This window comes from Mandrillus leucophaeus, unplaced genomic scaffold (assembly GCF_000951045.1).
Source record: "Mandrillus leucophaeus isolate KB7577 unplaced genomic scaffold, Mleu.le_1.0 Scaffold1206, whole genome shotgun sequence".
Classification (NCBI taxonomy): Eukaryota; Metazoa; Chordata; class Mammalia; order Primates; family Cercopithecidae; genus Mandrillus; species Mandrillus leucophaeus.
In genome coordinates, this window is record NW_012100388.1 from 160,817 (window position 1) to 184,159 (window position 23,343).

The window sequence follows — 23,343 nt, forward strand, 5'->3', positions numbered from 1 at the left end:
CTTCCCAGGTGAGGCGATGCCTCGCCCTGGTTCAGCTCTCGCTGGTCGGGCTGCAACAGCTGACCAGCACTGATTGTCCAGCACTCCCCAGTGAGATGAACCCAGTACCTCAGTTGATAATGCAGAAATCACCTGTCTTCTGTGTCGCTCACGCTGGGAGCTGGAGACTGGAGCTGTTCCTATTTGGCCATCTTGCTCCGCCCCCTGTATAGCTATTTTAAATGGGATTGCCTTTTTCATTTCTTTCTCCACTAGTTCATTATTGGTACATAGAAACACTACTGATTTTTGTATGTTTATTTTTGTATCCTATAACTTTTCCAAATTTATCAGATCTAAATTTTCTAATGGAGCCTTTTCTATTTTTCTAGGTATAAAATCATATCATCTGCAAAAAGGGACAAATTAACTTACTTTTTTCCAATTTGAATGCCTTTTATTTCTTTCTCTTGACTGATTGCTCTGACTGGGACTTCCAGTACTGTGTTGAACAGGAGTGGTGAAAGTGGGTGTATTAGTCTGTTTTCACGCTGCTGATAAACACATACCTGAGACTGGGTAATTTTTAAAGAAAAAGAGGTGTAATGAACTCACAGTTCCATGTAGCTAGGGAGGCCTCACAATCATGGCAGAAGGCAAAAGGCACGTCTTACATGGCAGCAGACAAGGGAGAAATGAGAACCAAGCGAAAGAGGTTTCCCCTTATAAAACTATCAGATGTCTTGAGACTTACTCACTACCACAAGAACAGTATGGGGGAAACCACCCCCATGATTCGGTTATCTGCCAGTGGGTCCCTCCCATGACACATGGGAATTATGGGAGCTACAATTCAAAAAGATTTGGTGGGGACACAGCCAAACCATATCACTCTGCCCTTGGCCTCTCCCAAATCTCATGTCCTCACATTTCAAAACCACCCATGCCTTCCCAACAGTCCCCCAAAGTCTTAACTCATTTCAGCATTAACTCAAAAGTCCATGGTCCAAAGTCTCATCTGAGACAAGGCAACTCCCCTCCACCTGTGAGCCTGTAAAATCAAAACCGAGTTAGTTACTTTCTAGATACAATGGGGGCACAGGCATTGGATAAATACACCCATTCCAAATGGGAGAAACTGGCCAAAACAAATGGGCTAAAGGCCCCATGCAAGTCCAGAATCCAATGGGTCAGTCCATTCTTAAAGCTCCAAAATGATCTCCTTTGACTCCATGTCTCACATCCAGGTCATGCTGATACAAGAGGTGGGCTCCCACTGCCTTTGGCAACTCTGTCCCTGTAGCTTTGCAGGGTATAGCCCCTCTCCTGACTGCTTTCATGAGCTGGCATTGAGTGTCTGCAGCTTTTCCAGGTGCACAGTGCAAGCTGTTAGTAGATATACCATTCTGGAGTCGGGAGGATGGTGGCCCTCTTCTCACAGCTCCAGTAAGCAGTGCCCCAGTGGGGACTGTGTGTGGGGGCTTGCAACCCACATTTCCCTTTCACACTGCTCTAGCAGAGGTTCTCCATGAGGGCTCCATCCTTGCAGCATATCAGTGCCTGAACATCCAGACATTTTCATACATTCTCTGAAATCTAGGCGGAGGTTCCGAGATCTCAATTCTTGACATTTGTGTACCTGCAGGCTCAACACTACATGGAAGCTGCCAAGGCTTGGGGCTTGCACCCTCTGAAGCCATGGCCTGAACTATACCCTGGCTGCTTGTAACCTTTGGTTAGAGTGGCTGGGATGCAGGGCACCGAGTCTCTAGGCTGCACACAGCAAGGGGGCCCTGGGCCCAGCCCTTGAAACCATTTTTTTTCCTCGTAGGCCTCTGGGCCTGTGATGGGATTGGCTGCCACACAGATCTCTGACATGCCCTTGAGACATTTTCCCCATTGAGTTGGTGATTAACATTTGGCTGTTCGTTACTTATGCAAGTTTCCACACCTGGCTTGAATTTCTCCTCAGAAAATGGGTTTTTCTTTTCTTTTTTATCTTTTTTTTTTTTTTTTTTGAAATGGAGTCTTGCTCTGTCGCCCCGACAGGAGTGCAATGGTGCGATCTCAGCTCACTGTAAGCTCTGCCTCCTGGATGGGTTCACACCATTCTCCTGCCTCAGCCTCCTGAGTAGCTGGGACTACAGGCGCCCGCCACCATGCTTGGCTAATTTTTTGTGTTTTTAGTAGAGATGGGGTTTCACCATGTTAGCCAGGATGATCTCGATCTCCTGACCTCGTGATACGCCTGCCTCAGCCTCCCAAAGTGCTGGGATTACAGGCGTGAGCCACTGTGCCCAGCCTGGGTTTTTCTTTTCTATCGCATCATCAGGCCACAAATTTTCTGCTTTTATTCTCTGTTTCTCTGAGAATGCTTTTAAAACTTTTTAAAACTGAATGTTCTTAACAGTACCCAAGTCACTTCCTGAATGCTTTGGTGCTTAGAAATTTCTTCTGCCAGATACCCTAAATCATCTCCCTCAAGTTCAAAGTTCCACACATCAGGGGCAAAATGCTGCCAGTCTCTTTGCTAAAACATAGCAAGAGTCACCTTTACTCCAGTTTGCAACAAGTTTCTCCTCTCCATCTGAGACCACCCCAGCCTGGATTTCATTGTCCATATCATGATCAACATTTTGGTCAAAGCCATTCAACAAGTGTCTAGGAAGTTCCAAACTTACCCACATTTTCCTGTCTTCTTCTGAGCCCTCCAAATCATTCCAACTTCTGCCTGTTACCAAGATCCAAAGTCGCTTCCACATTTTCAGCTATCTTTATAGCAGCACCTCACTTACTGGTACCAATTTACTGTATTAGTTTGTTATCACACTGCTGATAAAGACATACCCAAGACTGGGTAATTTTTAAAGTGAAAGAGGTTTAATGGACTCACAGTTCCACATGGCTGGGGAGGTCTCACAATCATGGGGGACGATTAAAGGCATGTCTTACTTACATCACGGCAGACAAGGGAGAAATGAGAACCAAGTGAAAGGGGCTTCCCCTTACAAAAAAAAAAAAAAAAAAATCATCAGATTTCATGAGACTTATTCACTACCATGAGAACAGTATGGGGGAAACTGCGCCTATGATTCAGTTATCTCCCACTGAGTCCCTGCCACAACATGTGGGAATTATGGGAGCCACAATTGAAGATGAGATTTGGGTGGAGACCCAGCCAAACCATATCAGTGGGCATTCTTGTCTTGTTACAGTTCTTAGAGGGAAGGCTTTCTTTCACTTTTCCCCCATTCAGATTTATGTTAGCTGTGGGTTTGTCATATATGGCCTTTATTAATATTGTGGTATTTCTTTCTTTGCCTAGTTTGTTGAGAGTTTTTATCATGAAGGAATGTTGAATTTATCAAATGCTTTTTCTGCTTCTATTGAGATGATCATATGATTTTATCCTTCATTCTGTTTACGTGATGTATCACATTTATTGATTTGCATGTGATGAAATACCCGTTGCATCCTTGGGATAAATTCCCTTAATCATGTACTGTCTTTTTGATGTGCAATTGGATTTGCTTTACTAGTATTTTGTTAAGGATTTTTGCATCTATGCCTATCAGGGATATCGGCCTGTAGTTTTCTTTTTTGTCGTGTCCTTGTCTGGTTTTGGTGTCAGCATAATGCTGGTAGAATGAGTTAAAGAGAATTCTCTCTTTCAAGTTTTTGGAATAGATAGAAGAATTTTTCTTCTTTGAAAGTTTGATAGAATTTGGCAGTGAAGCCATCCAATCCTGGACTTTTCGTTGTTAGGAGGCTTTTTATTACTCTTTAAATCTCATTACTTCTTATTGATCTGTCCAAGTTTTCTGTTTCTTTCAGATCAATCATGGTAGGTTATGTGTTTATCCATTTCCTCTAGGTTTTCCAGTTTGATAGCATATAGTTCATAATAGTCTCTGATGATCTCTTGTATTTCTGTGTTATCATTTGTAATGTCTCCTTTTTCATTTCAGATTTTATTTAGGTCTTCTGCCTTTTTTTATTGGTTAGTCTAGCTAGTCTATCAATTTTAGTTTTTCAAAAAATTAATTTTTTGTTTCATTGATCCTTTTGTATGTTTTTTGGCCCCTGTTTAGTTTAGTTCTCCTCTAATGTTTATTATTTCTTTCCTTTTACTAATTTTGGATTTGGTTTTTTATTGGATTTCTAGATCCTTGAGGTGCATCCTTTGATTGTTTGAAATTTTTCTACTTTTTTGATGTAGGTGTTTATTGCTATGGACTTCCCTGTTAGCACTGCTTTTGCTGTATCCCATAGGTTTTGGTATGTTTTATTTCAATTTTTATTTAAGATATTTTTATGTTTTCTCCTTAATTTCTTTCTTCACCCAGTGGTCATTGAGGAGCATGTTGTTTAATTTCCATGTAATTGTACAGTTTCTAGTTGATTTCTAGTTTTATACCATTGTGGTCTGAGAAACATACTTGACTTGATTTCAGTTTTTAAAAACTTCGTTGAGACTTATTTGTGTCCTAACGTATGGCCTATCCTGAAGAATGGTCTGTGTGCTGAGAAATGTGCATTCTGTAGTTGTTGGATGAAACGTTCTGTAACTGTTAAGTCCATTGTCCTAACACGCAGTTTAAATGTAATGTTTGTTCATTTTCTGCCTAGATGATCTGTCTAATGATGGGAGTGGGGTGTTGAAGTCCCCAACTATTGTTGTATTGAAGTCTGTCTCTCCCTTTAGATTTAATAATATTTGCTTTATACATCTGGGTGCTCTGGTGTAGGGTGCAGATATGTGTAGAAGTGTTATAGCCTCTTGATGAATTCATTCCTTTATTATATAATGACTTCTCTTTGTCTGTTTTTACTGTTTTTGACTTAAAGTCTGTTTTATCTGATATAGGTATAGCTAGTCCTACTTGCTTTTGGTTTTTATTTGCATAGAATATCTTTTTTCATCCCTGTACTTTCAGTCTATATGTATCTGTACAGGTGCGATGAGTTTCTTGCACGTGGCATATAGTTGAGTACTGTTTTTTTAAATCCATTCAGCCAGTCTTTATCTTTCAAGTGGAAAGTTTAATTCATTTACATTCAGGGTTATTATTGATATGTGAGGGCTTATTCCTCTGACTTTATTAAATAATTTCTGGTTTTGTATATCCTTTGTTTCCTTCTTTCTTATTGTTTATCATTGTGGTTTGGTAGGTTTCTGTAGTGGTAACATTTGAGTCCTTTCTCTTCCTTATTTGTGTGTTTGCTGTACCAGTAGGTCTTATACTTTGGTATGTTTCATGATGGCAGATACTGTTCTTGTGCTTCCATGTGTAGGATTCCCTTAAACATTTCTTATAGGACCAATCTAGTGGTGAATTCCCTCAGCTTTTGCTTGTCTGAGAAGGACTTTATTTCTTCTCATTTATGAGTGATAACTTGGCTGGGTATAGTATCTTTGGCTGGCTTTTTTTTTCTTTCTTTACTTTGAATATATCATCCCCTTCTCTCCCGGCCTGTAAGGCTTCTGCTGACAAGTCTCCTGTTGGTCTGATGGGGGTCCACTTATAAATGACTAGATGTTTTTTTCTTGCTGTTTTTAGGCTTCTCTATTTGTCTTTGACTTTGACTGTTTGACTATAACGTGCACTGGAGGAGACCTTGAATTATATTTGGGTATCTCTGAGCTTCTTATATCTAGAGGTCTAAATGTTTTGCAAGATTTGGGAAGTTTGCAGCTATTATTTTGTTAGATATTCCATTTTTTTGTTTTCTGTTTGTCTTCTGAGACACTGAAAATTTGAATATTTGGTCATTTTATGGCGTCCCATATGTCATGTATGCTTTGTTCATTCTTTTCTATTCCTTTTTTTATTTCATTTTTGTTTTACTGGATTATTTCAAAAGACCTGTCTTCAAGTTCTGAAATTATTTCTTTTACTTGATCTATTTGTTGAGTATTTCAAGTGTATTTTGTATTTCAGGTAATGAATTTTTCAGTTCCAGAATTTCTGTTTGGTTCTTTTTTATAATGTATTTTTGGAAAATGTTTCATTCATATCCTGAATTGCATTTCTCATTTCTTTGTATTGTTTTTCTGTATTCCTGTGTATCTCACTGAGCTTCTGGATCTTGCTCTGTTGCCCAGGCAGGAGTGTAGTGGTGTGATCGTAGCTCACTGCAGCTTCCAGTTCCTGTGCTGAAGCATTCCTCCCACCTCAACCTCCTGAGTAGCTGGGCCTACAGTCACACATCACCATGCCCAGCTAATTTTTATTTTTATTTTTTATAGAGACGAGGTCTTGCTGTGTTGCTCAGACTGGTCTCGAACTCCTAGCCTCAAGCAATCCTCCTGCCTGGGGCTCCCAAAGTACTGGGATTACAGGTGAAAGCCACCATGCCCAGTGTTCACTGAGTTTTAATATCATTATTTTGAATTCTGTTTTTGGGATTTCATAAATTTTTTTTTGAATTGGAATCTACTGCTAGAGAATTAATGTGTTCCTTTATGGGTGTCATATTTCCTTGATTTTTCATTTCTTGTGTCCTTATGTTAATCTCTGCACATCTGGTGTAACAGTCTCTTACTAGTTTTCTTAATTTGCTGTTGTAGGAGAGGAGTTTTTCCTGAGGGTGTGTCTGTGGTGTTGATTATGCAGGGCACTTTAGCTTTGATTCTCATTGTGTGTAGTAGTGTAGTCGTGGTACTATTTCTTTGGCTATGAATCATGTCAGTGGTGTCTGTGATTTCCTCAGTATCTTAGGGTATGGTGGAGGCTGTAGTGAAGTGTTGCTGGGGACAGGGATACCAGGTTGGCCTGTCCTTGTTCCCAGTGGTGGCAGTAGTGGGGTGAGTATGCCTGCCCTTGGGCCTCAGTGCAGTTTATACTGGCACCAGTGTTAGCGGGTCAGATGGGTTAGTTTTGGGGGGCCTCCATATAGCTTGCTCAAATGCTGGTAGTGGCAGTGGCGAGCTGGGTGGGTGGGCGAATTCTTGGGCCCCTGGGCAGCAGGCATGATATGGGTGATGGCAGCAGCAGTGGCAGGACAACCCTCTGGCTCCCAAGCAGTTTGCACTGATGTCGGCAGTGGCTGTGATGGGCTGGGTGAACCAGTCTTCAGGCCCAAATGTGTACTCAATTGGGTGCTAGATGTGGTGGTAATGGTAGGTTGGGTGTGCCTGACCTCAGATGCCCAAGCAGAATGCTCAGGTTCCAATAGTGGTGGAATGGGCTGGGCAGTCCCCAGGCCCCAGGATGGTTTACTCAGAAACTGGGTAGGACGTACTTCAGTCCACCCAGGGATGCATTCAGGCTCTAGCAGTGTTGGGCAGGGACTGGGTGATTCCAAGGCCCTGGCAGAATGCTCCGGTGGAGGCAGCAATGGCTGTACTGCAGTGCTACTACTGGGGAGAGTGGGGTTGCTTTCAGTGGCAGTAGCTGTATGGTAGTGGCTGCGGAGTGCACACTTTGCTCACTTTGTCCTTGGCGCTTGTGAAAACGTGCAGTGGTTTCACCGCTGGGGGGCGGCAGGGTCTTTGCCAAGTGGCTTGCCCTTCATCCCTGGCAGCAGCAGCTAGCTGCTGCGATGGTTGTGGTGAGGAATGTCAGTGGGGTTCCAGGAATGTGGAGAAGCAGGGATTGTTGGGCCCCCAGCAGGATGCAGTCTCCCGAGGGTTGGGCTCTCAGTATGGTGTCTTCTTGCAGCTGCCTTGGACTCCAGGGGTGTGTGGGACCCAGCATGAGCTCTCTCCCTGGAGCAATGCCTTCTCTTCATCTCCAGGAAGCTCCCTCTGTTAGCCTCAAGGCCTGTGAGGGTCTAGGGCTCTGTCATGGCTGGGATTACAGGAGTGCATGGTGGAAATGTGGACCGCTGGGGATCACTCGCTTCCCCTTTCCCCACACTGGGGGACCTCTCGGCTGCCTTGCCTGACTTCCCTTTCCTTGCCTGCTCTAGGTGTTTTCTGTCACTTCTTTGTTGAATGCATGTTCTCTCTTAGATGATCTATTCGAAGTCTGATTCTTCCTGGCTATTTTGGTTCTTCTTTATAGAGGAGGTAGGTACCAGATGTCTCTGGTCAGCCATCTTGAAGCCCCTCCTCTAGACTTTGATTGTTTAGCTTTTTAATGTGAAAATATAACTATTAAAAAACATGTTCTTCAGTATATCACCTAAACTCATTGTGACAGCTCTTTGTGAGATAGAGCTCTGACAGAGACGGGTATTCAGGAGGCTGTGTGGTAGAAAGAAGGGAGGGGTGGGGATGGGGCAAGCCCACCTTCCATTTCTGCTGTGAGCCTTTGCCTATCAAGGGGCCATTGTCTCAGGGGTACCAGGAAGCCATAGAGCATGGCTGGCAGGGGTGATGCACAGTGTACTGGGCATGGCCTCAGGGTGGACTCAGATGACGTGAGGTGACTGCCTATTCAGGACGTTGTGTCCTGTGCCACCACTGCCCCCACCTGCAGGCTGTCTTACCATTTGACAATACATCTCGTCTCTAACATGGAGACAAGGAGGCCATGCAGAGTTTACGAGGATTGCACGCATTCAGATTTTGTCCAGCACCTAACTGTGTGCCAGAAATTGTGCTTTGAATGCTGAACCAAACAGCAGAGGGAAGTACGCAGACTTCTCCATACGATACCTTGGATGGAGAGAATTCCTACAAACGGAACAGTAAGGAGCTTAAGTAGAGAATTCCCGGGAACCCAAGTTGAAGGGCTGCTCAGAGAAGATGTGGCTCAGGAGAGGACATGTAAAGCAGATGTGAGGGGTGGAAAGGAGCCAACCAGGATGAGGTTAAACTGTAGTAGAAAGATCATTTGTCACCTGCTTGGAAAATTGTGGGTGCCTGTAACCACAAGATTGTGTTGGCTGTGGCTATTCGTGTGAGTACTTTGACCTAAAATCCTTTAGAGGCCGATTGAAATTCCCTGAGGAGGCTTATACCCACTCTATTCAGCTGGAATTTCTTTAATACCAGGAATTGGCCTAGGCTAGGCTAATCATAGGGACTGGACTTCTTGGAGCCTCTCTTGATGCCTCTCAGAGGAAGATTGTGGTGCAAAAAGGGCAGTACATAGACACAATGTAATTTCACAGCCAGGGAAGCCTTGTCATTCAACCCTGGGAATCAGACTTGGTCCAGGTGACACAATTTCTTGAGCAAGTTCATGATTGGCAGCACTTACCCCAGGGAGAAGGCAGTGGAAGCCCGTAGCACAAGCATCTCTCCCCCAGCCCACCAGCCAGCCCAGCTCTGTAGGCTCTGGCAGTTGCTCAAGACTGGGGCCTTGCAGACTGTGATATGTACCTCTTGTTAATCAAATATTCCTGGGTCGAATCAGACTGGACATGTTTAATGAGCACTTAAAATGATTGCTCTATTGCTTGGCAAGCACATCTCAATGAATTTGAGCACTGGCCCTTCTAGGCCTCCTGAATATTTTCTGGTTGTTGTTGCCATTAGACAGGGATGAGATACAGCAGAATGTCACATATCAGATGGACATTCCTTACAGGGAATTCTTGCTGACCCACTTTTACTACACGAGGGCAGGCCTGGATGTGATTGTCAAGACCAGGGTTTGCTTCTTTCTGTTTCTGAATGCAGAGTTGACCAGTGACACACTCAGGTTACTCAGACCTTACGGATTACAAATAAGGCAAAATGTTCTTTATTAATTTTTTCTGAAGAAAACAGCTGTCCCAAAATAGGATACTTATTCCTAAGTGACAAAAACAAGGGAATGAATTGGAGGAGTTGCATGGCATCAGTTGGTCTCAGCACTGCTGAGCCTCACTTGAATCTCTGACAGAGCACTGAGGCAGTTGTTTCTGTTCAGCTTCCCTTTTGCAAAATTTCTGACTGTCTTTGCAGTATTTTTTCATCTGACTGGTTACAGTTTAGTTTTTGGCTGAAGTTTGGTTCAGTCTCCTGAAGGTGGAAGAGGGGCAGGTTTAAAACAATTTCCCAATTATACTAAGATTATATGCATTTTTGACTCTCATTCTCCCACAAGCATACAGTGGAGTTTCCAGAAGCTAAGCAACATGCAAGATAGCATCTTCCTTAGCTGGTGGAATATGTTCCTGTGTTTTAAGATGTTCTAATATAGCAAAGATGGAGAGATGGAACCTGTATAAACAAAAGCTCTTTGTGGGGGCCTCAGTAATTTTTAAGAGTGTTAAGGAGGTCCTGTGGCCAACAAGTTTGAGAATCTCTGTTGTAGAGGCACAGCCTCCCCAGAGGGTAGCTGTTTAGTTCATTGAGCAAATGTGCCCTAAACACCTACTGTGTACCAGACCAATCAGCAACAGCTTCTAAGTTAACATATCCCAGTAACATCTTCTCATAAACCTTGATAGGTGCAATGAAAGAAATGAACAGGGTATGAGGATATCATAACAGGGATGAAAAGCCCTTTCTAAGGAGAAACCTGAGGAGGGGCCAGTCATGCTGGGTTGCGATGTGGGAGTATTCCTGGGAGGAGGAGGAGGGGTGGGAAAGGCCACCAGTTGCTGGGAAAGGAGGGCCTAGGTCGAGGGAAAGTGAGGGTCATCTTTCCTTCCTGCCATGTTTTTGTCAGTAGTATGCTCCGTGGCTCAGGGTTCACTCTTAGAGCTCTGTGCATCTTGGTTCAGGGCTGGCCAGATGAGTAGCCTGAGCAGAAGCTGTTTTCTTCCCAGGGTGGTGGACAGTGGTCACCTTGGTTGGAATGAGGCGTTTTGTAGCAGACATGAGACCTGCAGGTTTACTTTCTAGGTCATCAAGAGTCAAGAGTGGTAGTCACATGGAAGTCTTGCTCCACACTGGAGGTGTGCCTGGAGTGGTGTATGCTGCATTTCTGCATCTCCTCTGACTTATTTGATCCTGGTAGCAGCCCTGTAGATTGTTGACCTCATTTTTTAAATGATTAAACTCCTGCTCGGTAGTGTGCTCAGTGGACTGGCCCCAGGACATAGAGGGGAGACTTTGGGGTCAAAAGCCAGTGCTTTGGCCACTGCCCCAGAATTCTTTCAGAGGAAATATTTTATTGCCTCTTGGCAATGAAAATGTATTTTGACTATATTTGAAAAGGTCAATATTTAAAGGAAATCAACAGTAGTAAAGGGTCCTTTTGAGTGATAAGTAACTCACAAACACAGCCCCTTTCACCATGTTATTTCTGGTGATTTTGAATTTTTATATGGTTACATCTTTAGTTTCTGGGACTGTGAAGCCACCTTTGCTCAGAAATCATTGTCTTCAATGTAATTTATTGAAAACAAATTATATTTGCAAGATCCTCAGCTGTAGCATGGAGGAAGACAGCCCTGAAAAAGCAGCTTCAGCTGTGGCCTTCTGTCCCCTCCACCAGTGCTGTAATATATGCCCCTCTTTGTTCTGGGGATTTATTGCTACTCAAGTATTCTAACTCCCTTTAAAAGGCCACTATAGAAAAGAATTCCATGTTAATGCTACTTGCTAAGCAATGCTAATGAGAGTCATTTATAATGGAAATCATTAGCATTCAGTAGTTTTCATTGTACATGCTTCTCTGTGAATCGTATATTGTATATACTTACTTTTTTAATGGTCAGTTTTAATTAATTGCCTTTGTGAAAGCTTGTTCTTGGCACAGCCCTTCATATGCCAACATGTATTTATCAGAGCAAGCCACAGAAAAGCCACAGAATGGCCTCTTTTCTTTTAATTGTGGCTCATTTTTGAAGTTGAATACAACTGGATATTTATTTATTGAAAGCAGAGTTACTCATAATGAAGCATTGGTTTGACGGAGTAACTTCTGTGCTAAGCAGAAAGTTTGGTAAGATGTAATCTCAGTCTGCACAGTGCGGTATGTAAACACCAAGTGAGTTTATTTGGCTCTGTGGTATGAAGTCAGGCCTGCTGAGTTGGCAGTTAGGAGCAGATCCCTATCTCTTAGTTTGGAAGTGGGAGGGCAGTAACCGCTAGCAACCTCATGAGCAGGAAACACAAATAAAAAAGTGATCTGGTGAGCAAGATTTCTAAAATGGTCCCCAAAAATGTCCCCACAATTGCCTGGAACCTGGGAATGCATTGCTATTATTACTCCTATGATCATGTTGTGTTGTGTGGCACAGTTGACCTTAAAATAAGGGAGATTATTTGGGGTTATAGATATGGGCCCAATGGAATCCCGTGAGTGCTTAAAAAGCAGAGAACGTTCTCTGGTGGCAGAAAGGAAAGTCAGAGAGATTGATAGCACAAGTGGGCTTTGAAGATGGGAGGGGTCATGTGACTGCAGATGCATGTGGCCTGCCCCAGGTGGAGTCAGCCAGCAGACCGGCCCTCAGTCCTCAAGCTTCAGGGAGCTGTGTTCTGCCAACAACTCGGAGGGCCCTCAAGCTTCAGGGAGCTGTGTTCTGCCAACAACTCGAGAGAATGTGTAAACGCAGTTCTCCCGAGGCCTCCAGGAAGGAGGGAGACTGACCAGAGCAGAGAATCTCAGCATGCGCTAGTCTATGGGAACTGTGAAGTGATACATTTGTGTAGTTTTAAGCCACTAAGTTTTGTTTACATAGCAACACACCCCTTATATGGGTGGCAAATGCTTTCCATGTAGAGGAAAACCTCCTTTCTAGAGATCTGTAAGAGCCATTTGCTTCTAGAGCCTCTGGGCCAACAGCCAACATGATCTCTTGATTTAGCCACCTTCTTCTTTTCTTTCTTTTGATAGTTTGTATTTTCTGTGTAGAAATACAGTCAGGCAGTGACTTTCAAGTGACTTTGACCATGATCCAAAGTAAGAAGCAGCTTTTATATTGAAACCCAGTTCACTTTTACATACACATCTGAGAGACAGAATTACCTCAGAAGACTTTATCCATTTTATGTCAGATGCATTCTGGCATATTCTATTTTATTATACTTTTAAAAACATAGGTCGTCACTCACTACATTGATTTCTTTACCTGTCATCCCAAAGTTGGAAAGTCATTGCAGTTGGTTGTGCTTCTGCAGTTTTGTTTTACTTTTTTAAATCATCAATCACATGTTATTTTAAAAATGAATTTCTGTTTGGGAAATGTTGCTCAGTGTAAAGTAGCGTTATGGTTTTGTGGGTCTCTGTGACAAGTCCATGTCCCTCCATCCAGGTTCCCTCGTCTCCGTCCTGGGTAGTCTGTGCAACCCGAGCACAGATGGCAGTGGTGCCTCTCTCTGCTTCTTTAACTTTGTGTGTTCATTACTGGACATAATGAGAACTTTTCCCATTTTTTTAATGACTGCTGGTATTTCTTTTTGTAGATGGAACAGTGTTGCCTCAGCTCCAAGGTGATGGGCATTTAGGGTGATTCCAGCCCTTTGCTGTCACAAACTAGTGTAGTGTACAAACCTCTTCCCACAGGTGTGTGAGAATGAATTCCTAAAAGAATTGCCGAGACAAAGTATATGTGTCTTTGTTTTCCTGAGGGCAGTTGTCATCCTGAGGAGGTTTACCATTTGCTTTCCCACCTGCAATGTATAAGCATACCTGCTTCCCAGCACTTCTGCCAACACATATTATTTGATTAATTTTCTTGGCTGATGATGGTATCTCATTGTAGTTTTAATTTGTATTTCTCATTGTGAGAGAAGTGAAGCATCTTTTCATGTTTTAAGAGCCGTGTGTGCATCTTTTCCCATTGTTTCTGCTAAGTCATTGATTTGCAGTACTGAAATTGGTGGTCAGTTGTAACCATGAGCTCTTCTGGCCTCTTAACCTTCCTTATCCAGCCCCTCTTCACGTTCCTCCTTGCCTAAAAACAAGCTCACCCAAACAGATCATTCCTGTGGCCCTCTCCCTTTTGAGATAAATCAGATGGGCAAATCTGCTTTTGTTAGGCGTCTGAGACCCAAATGTTTAAAAGTAGCTTTGCTGATAAGTGAAAAGAAGGCCCAGTCGAGGGTTGCACAGAAAATGAGGGGCGTGGGTAATAGAGGAGGCTGGGCAGTAACCTGGCAGAAGGCACCAGAGGCCAAGGAAGGCGCGCTGGTGTTCTGCAGTGAGAAGGATGTGTGCGATATCAGCTGGGTAAGCACACTGCTATAGCTGCTCCAGTGACAGCAGGCACTCTCAGAAGGGAACTGAGAAAAGGGGAATGCCAGTTTTTGCCAAGGATATATGGAAAGGTTTTTTTTCCCCATATATTCTTTGGCAACCTTGTTAAAGTCATTTAAAACTGTGAATTTGATAAGAAAGCCAGCCACTAAGAGACTTGGATATAGCAAAACAAATTGTCGAAAAGTATTTATCATTTCTAAGAAATAAAATAAACTGGTATTTAGGCTTGGATAGAAATCCAGAGGTTTGTTTTGGCATAATTAAGTACAACATCTTAAGAAGGGGGGATTTTTAGAAGAATTTTTTTTTTTTTTGTAGTGAGATTGCTTTATATTCCTTTTCATGACTGAAAAGTCTGTCATTTGGCAACCCACAAAAAACTTAAGGAACAGAGGGCCTAAGTTTTCTTGAAACATTTGGATTTTTGCATGATGAACATTTGCACTTTTATTAGTAATTGTCGAGTCGTGTGTGGTCTGATCCTATGGAGAGGAGAGTGTAGGTGTTCTCCGGAGTTTTGTATGGTACAGATGGCTGAGGCTAGTACTGCCCCCAGCTCCCACATGCCACACTGCCTGCTGCTTTCAGAAAGAGCAGAACAGGCTGGTCCTGTCCCATCTAGTGAGGTCCTCTCCCATCTAGTAAGGTCCTGTCCTACAGAGCGCCTAAGAGGAGATTGCTGGCCTTTGACTACACTGGCTTCCAGAATCTGACCATGGAACCATATTTGAAGCTGTCAGCTTCATTTTGTTGTTGATCAGCCAGTCTTTTAGATCTTTGTTGGTTGATAGATTTCTCTCAGCTCTATAGCAGCAACAAATAAAGCTCTTTAAAATTGTTTTCTTGACCGTTCTGCATATGGATTGGTTCTGACCTTTGAAATGTTTGCTGTTCTTTAGATAGTGACAGAAGGAGCCTCTTCTGGGAGCTGTGGTGACCCCACAAATCTCACTGGTTTTCTTGCTTTTATTGGAGGAGTTAGCATTTGTTGAAGTTTATATTTATGTAAAATAACAGTAAGTAGATTTTTAAATTTTTCTTAAAATTTTATGATCTAATAAGAAGAGAGACTCTGTCGTTGGGAGGCTTGATGAGGATTGGACTGGACATACCTGCTGAGAGTATCCTGTAATGTTTTCATAAGATTGGAAAGGGTGAAATGAGAGCAGAAATGTAGGCAGAGGATGCCAAGGCTGTTTCCTGTTTCCTATGTAAAATTGAGCAGGGCAGAATCTCCCCAGCCCTCCCTGAACTCTTTTCCTCCTTGGGTCTGCTCTTACTGTCACGCTGGCCTTGACATCTGCTACAAGTGCACACACACGGGGAATCACACAGGGAAATGAACATACGTCCTGCCATGTGTGTGCCTGGCATGGCTGCTTCCTAGATCCAGGCTTTGTTCTGTTACGAGGCTCTGCCCTCCTACCGTCAGGCCTGGCTCCTCATCATGGGCATGCAAGAATGGAATCGTTATCCCAGAGTACACTTTTTGACATGGATTACTTGTAGTTTAGTACTGGAGTTCAGAACTTTAGTTTCCCATCAGAAACCTGCCTCTTCTCAGGACACTGACCGTGATTGGGCACGATTTGCCAGATGAGACCCCACCTCCTCCCACAGGGTTTGCCTTCCCTTCAGAATACAGGAAAGTACATGTGGTTTCCAGAGGACCATGCTCTTATCTTAGAGGTACTTTCCTCTGCTGCCATCCCTTGAAGGGAGGGGGCTTCCTTCAATACCTCAGTTCCAGGGACTATGCTTGACCCAACAATACAGAGGAAGAAGCAACCTCATAGCAATGAGGGGCAAGCATGTTGATATTGGTGGGTATTTCTTCCTCAAAGTCTATCTGGGGACAGATGATGAAGACACTCACTTCTCTGCGATACACCATGATCAGGCTGTGGTCTTCATGACACATTTCAGCCTTGCCTATGTGTGTTGAACAGAGCTGGTCATCCTCAGAAGTAACAGAAGAGAGCAATAAGTACAGGAAGACTTTCAGTCCCAGAATAGTATTAGGACTAAATGTCAGAGAACAGGGGAACTGTAGGAGTTTGGGGACCTTAGCATGGATACCCTCTCAGTCTGCTCCCTTGTGGTATAAACAGTAAAGCCCATGATACTAAAAGGCCTTGAGTGCTCATCTCCGGGGCAGGTGGAGCCAGTGATGGGTGCCCCGAGTGGAGGATGCTGGAGAAAGAGGACAGTGTCTAAGGCAGTTGAAGAAAGAGGACAATGGCTTATGCAGTCAGGCCTAGAGGATGCAAGGGATGTCACAGCATGGTGTCCATAGGCATCCCGAGATGTCTCTCATTTTGTTTTAGGAAGAATATTGACAAAGGTAGTGATGGGAGGGTTATTTCAAGGATGCTGTTTTCATGTGTCCAAGTAAACTTTAGATTCCTAAGAACTTTGACCTCTAATGCTTTTAAAGACCGTATACCCCATGCCCGTATGCATATTCAGTTAGAAAATAAACGTAGATTATTTGGTGAATTCAAAGATGTGCTTATGGAGTGGCACAGCGTGATCTCAGCGTACACTGAAGCATGCTGACGAGGAGCTTCTTGGATCTTGTTTCTTCAGGTGGACTTGGATTAAAGTGGTGTTGATTCTCTGCACTGGGAGTGGGAGCAGCCATGGGGTGGGTGCCTTAATCCGAGTGCTTTCCTGGCTCTCTCCAGGCTGCTTCATTTGCTGTGAGGGGTAGGAGGAGGAGGAGTTTCCGGGCAATGGCTATATCTGTTCTGGTTGCTGACCAAGGTTGGGGGTCCCATAGGTGGAGTTCCAGGATGAGAGTGCACCCTTGGGGATGGCACGTAGAAAGAGTGGGGACTAGGCCTCAGTCGGGGAATGGTGGGCCAGGGTGGAGCTCCTTTGTATCAAGGAGTCAGGGCCAAGGGCCATGCAGGTGGGCCTGCAGAAGGTAGGTGGTGATACAGCGTTTCCAGTGATAACAGACTCATGGCACTGTTTTCCTGGGGCTGTTGGGGTTGCATGGAGCAGATTCTCACTCAGGCTCACTGTCTTAAGGAGGGACAAATGCTTTTTTATGAATATGCATAGGTCTGTGGGGCTGTGGAGCCTGGGAAATCCGAAGCTGGCGTGGAAGTCTGGGGCCCTCTAGCGGTGGTGGCACATCTTCAGCTCAGTGCCACTCACTGTCCCTATTTCTCTCTGTCCATTTCTGTCCTCACTGCGGTGCTTCCTTTCCTTCCTAGATTTTTTCTCTAAGTTTGACTATTCACCACCTCAGAGGCTGTATTCTATCCCATGACCTCTTGCTGTACTTCTTTCAAATCTAAATTTTCTTGATTATTTTTCTTAATTTACAGTTTCAAGATTAGACCTATTGGGAGCATTCTGTGCTCTACCTCGGCCCCTGGTTGAGCTATGGATTGGTGTCCCCCAATGTCAGGTGGTCTGGACTCCGTTTTATATGAAGAGCTGTGGCAGGGCAGTGAGGTTTTGTGGAACACAGGGAGCATCTGGCACTGTGCATGAGGTTGTGAGGTGGGAGAGAGCTCTTAAATCTACCAGCCTTGGTGATCTCCGGAACTAGGAGAGAGTGCTGGGGAAGCCAGTGCTGGCAGGCCTGGGGCCTCATATTTCTTTGGCATTTGTATGATAACTTGTAGTACTTGGTGTCTTGACTTATGTATGAACTAATTCAATTTAGATGCTTAGAAAATAAATGGCCACTGGACCTGCAGGAGATTAGTAGTGGTGTTCCATAGCCTCAGACATTTCTTACACTTTTATCCACAGATAGGAAAAAAATAGCGATATTTGATTTGTTTTGCCAAGGCTTAGAGGGATCTAATTTGTGTTACTCATTGAGCAGCGGGAAACAGCAGACATTTCTAGGGTTCCTACCTGTCACCGTTCGGGAGACAGTGCACACAGTCCCCTTGGCTCTTCCCTGAATACTGACCAGAGGTCTGTCATTGCAGGCTGGGAGTCTTCCGTCAGCATCAGCTCCGGCTCCGGTGTCATCCTTCTCTCGCACTTCTATCACGCCATCCGACCAGGACATCTGCAGGTAACACTCTGCTTCAGATGCTGCCATGATCAGTGTGCAGCCAGAAATAAGCATTAGTGTCTGTAGGTCCTTGAATTTCCATTTGCTTATTCAATGTGCCTTTGGTCTAAACAGTTGGCCCAGTTTTATGTGTGGTTTGCTCACCAAGTTATCCATGCTAGTCTCATTTCTTCACTATGATGTCTATTCGCTTTTAAAATTGTTTTTACTTTCTGTGCTTTTATCCCACTGTTCTGCATGCAGTTCCAGTGCAGTGTTTTCTGAGTGTTGTCACCACAGTTCCGTGCAGTCTGCTGTTGTCTTGAAAGCTCCTCACTGCCAGAGTTCTCTGACACAAGGGTTCACTGTGACAGTTATCTGTAAGGATGCGTCACAGGCATCAGAGAGAAATTCCTTTGGTTCAGAATGGGTCCAGGCCTTGAAGCCTGCTAAGAATACCAAAGCCAGAAGAACACTGAAGTTCTCAAGGTCCCTCAATGATGTGGGTGAGAAGGCGCAGGATACTTCAGAAAGTTTTGCCTATGTGGAAAGAACTTGTTCTGAAAGAAAATTAATACTCCCTCAAGATCCGTGTCTCAGAACTAACAGGTTTCATCATAAAGAAAAAAGAACCGTGAACCACAAACCTCTTGGCAATTCCAAACATTCTTGTGTTTCATGCCTTTCTGCCAGTCGCTCAACTGCCTCAGAGGTGGAAGCTGGCAAACGGGGCAGGCCCGACTTGCTGCTGGAAGAGAAGGCAGATGGCGAGGCCACGTCCCGAAGCCGGCGACTGCTCCGGTACCTGTTCTCACTCTCGCACGGCTCGAGCGCCAGCAGCCTGCACAGGTTCCATGAGCTGGAGAGCTGTGCCGCTCGCCTGCACACTGCCAAGTCCTCCAGCGGGCTGGCAGGGAGTATGGGCTTCTGCTCTGACGAGATGGGAGATGACGATGTCTTTGAGGACAGCACATCTGCAAAACTGAAGAGTAGGGTTCTTTGGGCGCCTCTCTGCTCCACGGAAAAGGACAGCGACCTGGATTGTCCTTCTCCCTTCTCTGAAAAATTACCCCCCATATCTCCTGTGTCCACATCAGGGGATGTCTGCAGGTTGGTTTGCCAGGAAGTGCCATTCTAGCCATCTCTGCTCTCATCGGGAGCCTCATCTTGCTTTAATATGTGAAGTTTCAGGAAAATGAAGTAATAGGAAGTTATAACCAGTTGTGGGTTGATTGTTTTCTCCAGAAGAATGGAGTATCAGTATCATTTGAAAAAATTTTTATGATGCGAGTCCCAAGATAGTTTCACAAATAGCAAAAGAGGAAGAAGCTGGCTGGGCGTGGTGGCTCACGCCTGTAATCCCAGCACTTTGGGAGGCTGAGGCGGGTGGATCACCTGAGGTCAGGAGTTTGAGACCAGCCTGGCCAACATGGCGAAACCCCGTCTCTACTAAAAATACAAAAATTAGCCGGGCGTGGTGGTGGGCGCCTGTAATCCCAGCTACTCAGGAGGCTGAGGCAGGAGAATTGCTTGAACCCAGGAGGCGGAGGTTGCAGTGAGTTGAGATTGCACCACTGCACTCCAGCCTGGGCAACAAGAGTGAAACTCCGTCTAGAAAACAAACAAAAAAAAAAAAAGAGGAAGAAGCTACACATATTAAAGGCCAAGCTGACTCTTCTAAACTAAAAATAAGTAGACTTTGCATGAAGAAACTGGAGGAAAGAAACTAGTATCTCCAGCTTTCCAGCCTGATGGTCCAGATTTTAAGCATTGTTGCATCTCCCAGCCTCTTTTTTAACCCTTGCTCCCCACCCACCCCCAAAAGGTGTGTGGGGACTGGCTGTTCTCCAGTAGCTCCTTCCTTCCTTCCTTTTAACTGGGGTGTAGCCAACCTATGTCCCGTCCTAATTCTGTTTCCCCCCCTTTGTCTTCCCTTATGCAGCATCCTTGTCTGGCCTCCATAATTCACTTTTTGTCATGACTCTTGTGCCCTCCTCATTCTGACCTTTCCCCAGTCTCCACTCCTTAGTGCCAACTGTCATCATTTCTAACATTTGGATCAGAGACCCCCTCACTAAAACAAACAGCCTGAGAGCCTGGCTCCTTCCAGAGAATGGGTGCCCCAAACTGTTCTCTAGCTGCTGGAAAAGACCCCTCTGTTTCTTAAAAGCCTGTTAAGTTCCTTCAGGCTAATAGCTACATCTTGGTGCATAATTCTTGGAAATAGAGAGTGCTTTCAAGTTAATTTCTCACTTACTGCTGTTAGTAGTCCCAAGAAAAAGAGATGAAATTGCAGCATCTTGTAATGGTGAGTGTTTTAGGTCTAGGAGAGGTACTGTGATATTTGTTTACTTCCTGAGAGACGACAGAAATACATAGTTGTGGGGTATGAAGGTAAATTCAGTGATAATAGCTAAAAAGCAAATATCATTTAAAGTCACTAGTATTTTTAGAAGTTGGAATGCTGGTTTTATTTTACATAGAAATTTTTCCTCTAATTATTGTACCATCTTATGTTCTCAAAAATGATTCTATGTTGCTTTAAATTCATCTTTCAGTGAAGTTCTCATGTCATATCAAAAAATGACTGCTTTGTCATTTCTTACATCATTTTTTCCTTTCTGTTGCCAAATGCCCTCCAGACTTTCCATGTTGGTGCGGTAAGCTAGAAATTTTTAGTTTGTAGTGATTGTTTTCATTTGTGTTTCTATGTTTTTGTGCCCGTAGTCACTTCTGTAATGTTTGTTTCTGAGTTTCCTTTGGGGGGGATTGACCTGCCACTGAAGCATCAGCTTCCCTGTCATGGGACTCTCCTTGGAATGACGGATTTTCCTTCCACTATAGGATCTGCCACTGTGAAGAAGATGATGAGAGCCCCCTGATCACCCCCTGCCACTGCACAGGAAGCCTCCACTTCGTGCACCAGGCCTGCCTGCAGCAGTGGATCAAGAGCTCTGACACGCACTGCTGCGAGCTCTGCAAGTATGAGTTCATCATGGAGACCAAGCTGAAACCGCTGAGAAAAGTACGTGGGAGGAAGGGATGCTTCACCCTTCCTGAAACCAGTGACCCCCAGAGAGCTGGTGTCTCAGGTTATGAGGTCATGGCTTGCCTACGTTCATTTCCTTAAAAAGTTGGGGCTGGTGCTTACATTTGCATTGTAGAGATTGTTGTTTCTTGTGCCGATTTTCAAGTCCCCCTCCTCAGGAAGAAGCTCTTTCTGACCATTCATAATCCTTCTTTTCCCTTCAAAGTAAGACTGCTTGCTTGTCGGTGTCAGTCATCTAGCCTTTGACCACAGACTGTTTGTGACATATCTTAGGACCTAATTTTATACATACTAACTGTTGACGTCCTGCCTTTCTGATTAGGACTGTCTGTTGGAGATTAGTATCTCCTCAGCACCCAGCACAGTGTAGTACACAGTAAATTTATTTGTATACACCCATAAGTATTTGCTGGATGGGAACATGAGTAGGTGGATAGGGAAAAGAAAGAAAGCACAAACGTTGCAAGATGTGCAGCTGTCTTCAGAAAGGACCCACAGGCGTTGCATGACACGCAGCTGTCTGGAGACCCATGTCGCTGTGCCCTCTGAGAGGAGCTTTGTCCAAAGCACTGGCTTTCTATTTAAATGTTGACTGTTTCATACATCTCTCTAGATGCCCAGCACAAACAGTTTTGTCTGGAAGAATAAAAGACTGTTCCTATCCCAGAACATTAATATATAAATTGCAAGATAAGTCACATCATCAAGTACTAGCCAATTAAATACTAAACGATGTGCTGGTAGAGCATATCAGTCATTCAGAAAAGGAAATGCTCGTTATAGGCTAGAGTGCTGGGGAAGTGGAGCGATGGTAGCCTCACAGGGTGTTTGGGTTTTAGAGCAGTTCTTGAAGGATTACTAGGATTTGCAGGCAGAGTGAAAGGAGTTTAGAGAGGTCAAGCTGTCTGTGGAGTAAAGCATACCCTAGAAAGGTGAGGGTGAGCATTAACAGGGTGTCAAGCTACGTGTGTTGTAGGAGTAGCAGGAAGCATGGGGCACTGAGGCACTGACTCTGTGTTATAGGTAGGAAGACCAGGGAACTTGCTAGTGTATAAAATCCCAGCAGAAAACAACCAGATGTTAGAGAAGGCTTGCGCAAACTGCTTAAAAAGTTTTGCCCAGTAGAAGCCTTGTAATTTATTGGGTGCCTACTCTATGCTAATCTCTCAATATAGGAAGTCTTTTAGGCTCTATTTTCAACTACCCTGCATAGACCCATCTGGAAAGAGCCTGTGACTAGGGTTGGCAAAGGATATGTGCAGAGTCTTTACACATTGTTCTTTCTCTCTACCTTTATGTGTTTTCTCCCGATTCGGAAACCAGTAAATGAAAAAGAAAGTCTGGCTATTTGGAGTAAATTAATGAGCTCCTAGAGGAGATGGGACTAGCAGAGTCTGCTTGTACCAGGAACTCTTAGCGTCGATTTTGAGCTGTTGCTGCCAAAGTAGCAAGGACCAAAGAGTGAGCGTCTTCTGCCATTCACCTTCACAATGTAGTGTGACCCATCTGCTAGTGTGTTGTGGCATCATCAACCCTCTTCTTCCGCTCGTCCATGCCAGTCAGCGCATCAGGGAGACTTAAAACATAGCACCTGGGTCCTGGGCCAACATACTGTTTTCATTAGGACAGAAATCATAGAATTCTTTATCAGGCCATTTTTTGTCTGCTTGCAAGAATAAGCAGACAAGGGGATTTTTGATGGTAGTTCAACATTCATCTTGATCCCAGCTTCTTTTCATCGCATAGAACGTTGGCTGCACCTGGTACCTGGTTGAAGCCAAGTGGTTTTAGGAGAACAAACTTGTGGGAATGCATCTAGTTTGGGAAGGGAGAAATAGGGTGGAAAGCCAATCTTACCTGCCTACAATGCTCTCACCCCACCGGAGCCCTTTTCCAGAAGCCTGAGCCTCACACTTTGTGTTGTTTTTCTAGTGGGAGAAGTTGCCGATGACGTCCAGCGAGCGCAGGAAGATCACGTGCTCAGTGACATTCCACATCATTGCTATCACATGTGTGGTCTGTTCCTTATATGTGCTCATTGACCGTACCACCGAGGAGATCAAGCAGGGGCAGGCAACAGGTGAGTTCTCAGGCTGAAGAGCAAGCTCAGCACAGGGGCCAGGATAGCTCACAGGAGTCCTGGGGTCAGAGGATTTTCCAGTCAGCCAAAAACGTCTGGGTTTCTGGAGGAGGGACATCAGTTAGAAGGCAGCAGACCCCTTTTTGGCATTTCTTTTGCTGTGGTGGTAGTTTTTGAAACC

The 23,343-nt window shown here is 44.3% G+C and overlaps 1 protein-coding gene across 4 annotated transcripts in view; it reads left to right on the forward strand.

Annotated features, from left to right (window-relative positions):
• Positions 1-23,343, forward strand: part of MARCH8 (membrane-associated ring finger (C3HC4) 8, E3 ubiquitin protein ligase) — a 143,569-nt gene that overhangs the window by 115,918 nt on the left and 4,308 nt on the right. For 2 of the 4 annotated variants that reach the window (XM_011970543.1, XM_011970534.1), the window contains 4 exons: positions 17,966-18,054; positions 18,298-19,143; positions 20,878-21,058; positions 23,015-23,162. In XM_011970543.1, the coding sequence (XP_011825933.1) occupies positions 17,966-18,054; positions 18,298-19,143; positions 20,878-21,058; positions 23,015-23,162 (1,264 nt within the window). The remainder of the gene's footprint in view (positions 1-17,965; positions 18,055-18,297; positions 19,144-20,877; positions 21,059-23,014; positions 23,163-23,343) is intronic. The other 2 variants (XM_011970553.1, XM_011970550.1) reach the window with 1 other exon arrangement.